Source organism: Vigna umbellata, chromosome 1 (assembly GCF_029865625.1).
Source record: "Vigna umbellata cultivar VRB3 chromosome 1, Vumbellata_1.0, whole genome shotgun sequence".
Taxonomy (NCBI): Eukaryota; Viridiplantae; Streptophyta; class Magnoliopsida; order Fabales; family Fabaceae; genus Vigna; species Vigna umbellata.
In genome coordinates, this window is record NC_142165.1 from 81,887,720 (window position 1) to 81,895,517 (window position 7,798).

Below are 7,798 nucleotides of genomic sequence, written 5' to 3' on the forward strand. Positions count from 1 at the left end.
AGGAGAGATTTTATGTATTGGTGAGTATTTAGTGTATGCTTGACAAAAAGAAATTTTGAAAGAAGGTATTCTGATATACTACCACCATATAGCTCCTATAGAGAGGAATGGAAAGAGAGTGAAGTATGGCAGGAGATCTTTACTTGGACTTTGGTTTCGAGTGTAAAAAATTAATCTCGTGAGTAGTAAGGTGATAACCCCGCGTTTATATTTCTGTAAGGTATATGCTAATGTATGTATCCGGATTATTTGAGTCTAAAGTCTTTTGTTATATGTCTTATGAAAAGTGAAAGTTGAATATCTAATGTGATATTATAAGTTTTTTAAAATAGTAGCTTACAAGTTTTTTAAAATAGTAGCTTACATGTTTTTATTTTGTTTGTTTATTTATGTGTATCTTTCTTGCAATGATCATCTATTTGATGGGAGCAGAAGAGGTAACAAGTGAAGATATTTCTTTACTTGAAGAAGAAAATATTAATAAGTAGTTAGAGTTTTAGATACTGTAATTTTTGTTTGGTAACGAATATGAATTTTATATATATATATATATATATATATATATATATATATCTTGATATCACTACTGTGAATTATCAAAATATTTAATGTTTTATTTAGTAGTTTATATTATTAAGTGAGAGGTTACACTAAGTTTTAAAAAATTAATATTTATAAAAGTAATTTCAATTTATAGATTTAAATAATAATATATATAAATTTTTAATTTTAAATAGTTTTTTAATAATTATCTCATATATTAATAATTTGATTTTAATTATCTTATTCTTGTAAATAATTAAATAAAATTCATTAATAGTGATAAACCGTTAGTAAATATCTGCATGTTAAGTTAAATATTATAATAATCATATTCCTAATAAATTAGTAAATATTCATTCAGACTACGAATTTTAATCACAAATATATATATATATATATATATATATATATATATATATATATATATACTTTTTCTTTTTACAAAATTATTGTTTATGTAGAAAAATTAGTAAACACTCTTGATTCTTGAACTAAACACTTTTTGATTTTGAACAAATAACATAAATATACAAAAAGAAAAGGATTGGAAATAATTGATTACAATAGTTGAGTTTAGCAGAGAAGTAAATCTTCAATAAGATTTAAATTCTTCCATATTTTCTGAAATCACAAAGTTTTAAATGATGATATAAAGATCAAATTTTTCTAATGAACTTACCATTTTTCTGATAAAATAAAGAAAAAATGGGAGAATTTAAAACTGACAAAATCTTGGAGGGCTATTAATTATGGTTGGTTTTATTTAAATAGGATATGTTTATTATTTCCTCAGACAAATAAGAAAGTGGTGTTTATCCTGTAAGAATTTATAAAGTATGTCTCGGTAGGTAACCAATATTTTTCTTCCATCACATCATCGTCATATGTTATTTGTTTTTAATGTTGAGTTAAGCATAAATGTCTATTCACAAGGTTTCTGTTGTGTGTCCCATACAAGGTGCACATGATCCTGTTTGATTTTTGTCACACTTTTACTTCAGTTCTTAAACTTAATTTGATCATGTGTTACATAAAAATTAAAATGTGTAAAATGATTAAAATGACAAAAGATAAATTAAATGTTTAACTATAAGTTGAAAAAATATGCAAATTCATTAAATTTGTTTGTTACTTCATTTCATCCATGTCCTATTATTCTTCCAGGTGTCCTTGATATTAATTAAGAAATTTAAAAGGATGATAAGGACAAAATGATCTTTTTGTGAGTGCGAGGACCATTATATTTTATATAATATTTTTCATCAATACCAACCCAAATCCAGTATTCATGAGTATTTAAGTTGACTAATTATTTTCATTAACCATAACATTAATAAGATAATAAGATTCGGTTGGTGATCGATTCATCATATCTCATAAATTACATAAATATTTCAAAGTAAGTTACCAACTACCAACATTTTTCACCTTCTTAATCTACAACAATAACGATTATAAGTTTAGTGTAAAACTCGATGAACAAAGATTTTATGAGATTCTTGAAAATTCAACATCTATATTGTTAGAAAATTTGCATATTAAGAAAGTTAATGGTGTAGAATTTGAAACATTGTGAAGTACCTAAAGAGGCTTAATGTGTGTATTTTTCACTTAACAGGCAAAATATTAGCAAAAAAGGAAGAAGGGGTAGTTGATATTATTAGTGGCAAAACAACCTAACTTGGCCTTTCAGATACAAATTAGATAACCACTATCCTTCTTCTACAAGTTTTATTCAAGAATTGTGTTTTTAGAGTATCTTATAAGCAAACTAAGAAGTCTACATATACTAGTTAGTTGGCTCAGTTGTTGGTTTCACAAATTAAGATTTGACGTATCATTTCCTTTCATTTTCTTAAAATTCTTTTCTTCACTTTCCAAAAATTCTCTTGTTAAGCTTTTGATGGAGTGTTCTCAATTTCATGTTAAAATAACTAATACAAACACACACAATTTTTGATTGAGAATATAATTTTTCTCTAACATAAATTAATAGTTGAATATATGATGAAAATTAAATTTGATTGGAAGTTTAACGTCAATTAGAGATAGGACTAATTTATAGCATATAAGTGGTCGATTTTGTAAGATTGAATTAGACTTAAAATTCACTTCTAAACTAATTTATGATAGAAAGATGATGAAAAATTTAATGTTAATCGTTGAATTGAAAAAAAAATTGATCATGAAAGAATATTCATAAATTTTATTTTTTTTAAGGTTTAAGATCAGAAGTTGTGTTAATTAATTCCTTGTATGATTTAGATTCATATCTATTTGTTAAGTACTCTTAAAAATAGTCATAAGAGCCTAACTATACATAATGATATGATTAAAATAAAATTGGGTGATGTAAAATTAAATGTTGCAAGATAACCCCATTAAGTGAAAAAGTTGAGTGAATGGAATTAAGGAAAAAAAAAAGAAGGGATGGAGAATCAAAATTCACCAAGTGGACTTGGCACTATAGGAATTGGACCAATCAATTAAAATTGTCCAATATGATTTGCCATAACCATTCTACTAAGAGGACTAGGCCCAAGCTTCTTTCTTCTAATCATACTCCTCTTCCTAATAACTTCCATTTGATTTCTTCTTCTGATTTGCATCATTGCCTCTTCCTCAATCACAAACCTTCTCATTAGAACATCATCGGTCAATGATTTTCCCCTGAAGACTCTCCTTCCCTCTGTGCTAAGCCTGGCACTAGGACTTCTTTCATGTGCACTTTGCAATGGCTTTGATCTTGGGTAACTATTGCTTCTTCTGGGTGGTGCTTCAGCTCTCAAAATCTCATTATATGAATACATAGGTGCACAAAGACAAACCCTTGTGAAGGATGTTGCAACCTTCAGGGAGGCACATTTTCTTAGCTTGTTCTTGTTACCACTCGGTGTAGGAACTTGAGGGGATTTTGGCATTGATGGTGTCTTCCATATGGTTGAATTACCTGCGGGAATTTCTGCGGATTTGGAAATACTTTTCCATAGACTAGTCACCTCCATTGCTCTTTGATACCAGGGCTTCCTGCAACTTCAAAAACAAGTGCTTATTATGCCTCAGTTATTCAGATCATGCACCGGCTTCTTCCTTCATGAATCACAACACCCTTAACTACATTCATTTCTCCAAAATAGCATGCACAAGTGGAACACAAATTCAAGTTTTTAGCTCTTTCACAAGCTTAAGAAACCCTTTGGAGGGTCATGTTTAAGCCTCGTAACAGATTTAATCTAAACTCAGAATTTCCAAATTTAGGCTCACTATTGAAAAAGCTAAAAAGAAGGCCAGCCAGAGAATTGACTTTCCTATAGGCATGAATGATGCTGTTTTTGGGTTTGGTTGGTCAAATTCTTAACATCATTAAGGTTGAAAGGCAGAGGTTAAACTTGGTCTACACCACATCTTTTGACTAGTTCAAGGCCTTAGAAGGAATAATGTGAGCATTTTCTCAACAACGAACAAAAAAAAGAAGCAAAAATGGATATTGTTCCGGTACACCCAATTTACAGAAACATTTATTAGTAAGCAAAGTAGAATATAAAGTATTAAAGTGAGTGAGGATACATAACATACCTTGAGTTTGAATCGTTCTTTGGATCTTGCATGAACAAAGAAAAGTGAAAGTAAGAGAGAGTTGGAGGAAGGGAGCAAAGTATTTTCATTTGTGAAGAGAGTGAAGAAGGAGAAGAAGAAGAGGGTTTTGGTGAAGTTTTTGAGTGTACTAAGATGGGGTTGGCAACGTGCTTCTTTCCTTTTCTCCCATTCTTTATTGTAACACAATCCCTTTCTTTTGCTTTGGCTGCCATGATGGCTTGTGATTCTGAGTGAGAGAGAAAGAGATTTGAAATTTCAAAGCAAAGTAAAAATGTTTCTACTTTTAATGTAATTACCAAGGTGGCCCCTGCCTCTTCAAAAAGGAAACAATACCCTTATTTAATTCATCACTTTCTGGTGCCTTAATCATATTTATCATTGCTACCAAGAGCAGATCACTCACCCAATTAATTGCTCTAAGACATGCTTGGCCTGCCTTTTTCACACTAAAATCATTCTTCATATAATATAATTAGCCTCATCATAAGTCCACCAAAATTTATTAACCAAACTCTCATCTAATTCATTTCTTGTTAAACTTTCATTTCCAAAAGGTTACTATAGTTCCCTGTTTTAAGGTTTTTCAACAACATAACTTTCTTTTTATACATAATAATCATTTTAAATTTGTTTCAATAGTTATTGGTGTAACTTTGTTTCTCATTTTTAATGTATTTTAATGATTCCAATATAGATTTTCTATTTTGAATTTTTGACTCAATGATTTGAATAAGATGTTATTAAGTTGGAGATGGTATAAAAAGATTTATACAATAAGTGAGTGGATCATGATTAGGCTCTTATATTAATCACGAAATGATGTTGTTCGATAGTGTGAAACTTGCACACGCTTGAGAGATAATTTAATAGAAGAGAATGTGTTACATGGCTTTCACGTATTATATCCCTAGCTGGCATCACTCATTCTTCTAACATGTTGAGATTTAATGCCAGGAATTTTAACATGGATGTCTTTTTACATAAATCTAGTCAACATCATGTTAAGATGTTTTTTTATCCTTCAAATCTCAACTTAACTTACTTTTATTCTTTATTTTTTTTCATGTAAAAAATCTCACTATAACATGTTGCCAAATTTCATGTATTTGAAATGTCTTAAAGAATCAACAGAAGTTGCATGAAATCGAACGTATATGGTATTAATTGGTTGCCTGAAATGTATCCTAGTCCTATCACTATCACGTTTGTTCCAATTCAAAGTATATCTAGAAAAGGAGCTATAATTTCCTTTCATGTGGACATCACCATTTGAAAACGCTCTGTGTCATGCATACACTAAAGGACCCATATAATTCTAATAACCCTGAACTTGTGCTGTGCAATTATTACACAAGCTCCTTCATCTTTTCTGTTTATGATTATAATGGGGACTTTCAAAGAAAGGCTTTATCTTCTTTGCTTGCTCCAAATATACTGTGATATTAATTCTTCCCTCTACAACAATGCCAACCCTTCTAAAATCATACAAATTCATACTTGCACAATTATATTTGGAACATTGAGATTAATTGAGCTTTAACGAAAATTGTTGATTAAAATCAGTTTTTAAAGATGTTAAACTTCTAGATACACGATATTCGTTAGACTATCTAGATAGATCAGTCTAATTAGATAATATATAGTGTATTTAACTTAATTAGAGGATTTGATAAATCATCCTTGAGTTTTAATGATATGATTAAATTTTATATTTCTTATAGATGTTTATAAGTGTAGGCTAATTAATATTTATGTTAAATTCCTTGAAAAACTAATTAGATTGATTAAATATATATATATATATTAATATAATTGCAATTCATAATTACGTCTAATTTTAAGGATTAAACGAGTATTATAAAATATAGTTTATTTAATTTAATCAGACCATTTGATAAATATTGAGTTTTGATGATATGATTTAGTTTTAAATTTTTGTAGATGTGGCTAATTGATATTTATGTTGAATTCGTTGAAAAACTATTTGGATGCACTAACTTTATCTATCTATCTATATATATATATATATATATAATTGACAATAGATAATTACGTCCAATTTTAAGGATTAAACGAGTATTCTAAAAATAAAAAGGAATTGTCTATTAGACAATTTACTTATATATAATTTGACCATAAAAAGAACGAGATCATACTACCAAATTTTAATCATAAAATCGATTCTTTCACATAAATAATATTTTTTTAAATATAATAAAATAGGTTTAAGTATTTAATATATTTAAGTATAAGAGATTATAACAAAAGAATTTTAAGATAATAAATTAATAAACCATTTTGTATATGTATATATTAGTTTTTTCTCATCAATTTATTTTATGAGAAATTTAAAGTCTCTCACTTTGTTATAACATTAACTAGTACTAATTATTACTCTTGGAAGATTTAAAGAAAAAATGGCTTCTTAAATAAGAGAGCCCCTTCTGTTAATACATTATAAGGTAATTTGAAAACTCTAAATAAAATATGGTTAGAATTATTTTGCCACTTGATGTGTTAGAATATGAATTTGTTGTTAAAGGTGTTGTGTGGTGCGACGTATTTCTATCCCAAGACTCCAAAAGGCTGCAAAAAAGAGAAAAAGACATTATGATTGGAGATGTTGGTTGGCATCTTGCCAATTTTTGTTCAACCAAGATTGTTAATTAGTCACCATAATGCAAATTAATTAACATGCAACTTCTCATGAAAATGCTTCCATTTGCACCTTAATTAAGTGCATATGCTGATATTTAGTCTCAAATTTTCTATATCCTCTGTTAAGAATTCCATATCAAGTTAAAAAGCCTTAACCTATATTTGATTAGCCTGTAATCTAAACATTATCATTATTATTATTATTATTAATGGAATGACTGGGAGGGGGTCAAAAAGAAGAGGTTTCAGACATCTTTTGCTTTTTGTACATTGTAGACCATGGAAATGATTTTCTTCACTTTGGATTGGAACAAAGACCTTCTAATTTAAAGCACTAAGAGATGCTGCTAATGCGTTATGGCGTCTACACCTTTGCCAACTTTACAGGATTTAAGGTCGACTAATATATATATATATATATATATAACGACCACTTTCAATTAAAGATATTATATATATTATATATATAACACAACCACTTTATATTATATATATATATATATATATATATATATATATATATATATATATATATATATATATATAAACACAGTAAAAAATGAGAAATTTCCCCTACCTTGTGTGTGAAAGAGTGATGGAAATAGAAATTCTGTAGTATCTTTTTTATTGACTTTCTAGTTTTTATTTGCATTTCAGTGTTCTTTTATTTTTCTCCTTTACTTTCTTATCACCAACATTGCTTTACAAGTTTTGATCTTTTCATTGCTTCTGGTCAAGATTCTTCCAGGAACTATCACAGTAAAGAATCTTCAGGAAGAGATATTCTTCCCAAATTAATAATAAGAAATGCATTTAAGTAATTATAAATATATTTACTTTTATGGTTTTTTTTCACATCACTTATAATATTTATCAGTATATCTTCCTTTTTCTATTTTCTCCTTTATCTTGTTTAAGAAGTGCATTTAAGTAGGTGTAGATATATATCAATCTTATTTTCTTATCTTATGTCATTGTTCTTTTTCTTATATATATTTTT

At 28.0% G+C, this 7,798-nt stretch overlaps 1 protein-coding gene across 2 annotated transcripts; it reads right to left on the reverse strand.

Moving 5' to 3' along the window:
* Nucleotides 1-2,924: 2,924 nt before the first annotated feature.
* LOC124844961 (Serine/Threonine-kinase) lies at nucleotides 2,925-4,352 on the reverse strand. Of its 2 annotated transcripts, none has more exons than XM_047321981.2 (2): nucleotides 4,120-4,352; nucleotides 2,925-3,576 (listed from the first exon to the last, which is right to left on the reverse strand). In XM_047321981.2, exons 1-2 carry the CDS (start codon nucleotides 4,350-4,352, stop codon nucleotides 3,030-3,032), a joined length of 780 nt encoding a protein of 259 aa, XP_047177937.1. In that variant the 3' UTR covers nucleotides 2,925-3,029. The 2 variants fall into 2 exon arrangements, with proteins under 2 accessions (XP_047177937.1, XP_047177944.2); XM_047321988.2 differs by having other exon boundaries at nucleotides 2,925-3,570; nucleotides 4,120-4,343.
* Between the last annotated feature and the right edge of the window lie 3,446 nt (nucleotides 4,353-7,798).

What these genes read in the sequence shown, in the direction of transcription:
- LOC124844961 (XM_047321981.2), bottom strand. Translation starts at nt 4,352, where the DNA reads ATGGCAGCCAAAGCAAAAGAAAGGGATTGTGTTACAATAAAGAATGGG. An exon ending in AAGAACGATTCAAACTCAAG is followed by an intron (nt 3,577 to 4,119) that starts GTATGTTATGTA and finishes TTGTTTTTGAAG; the next exon opens with TTGCAGGAAGCCCTGGTATC.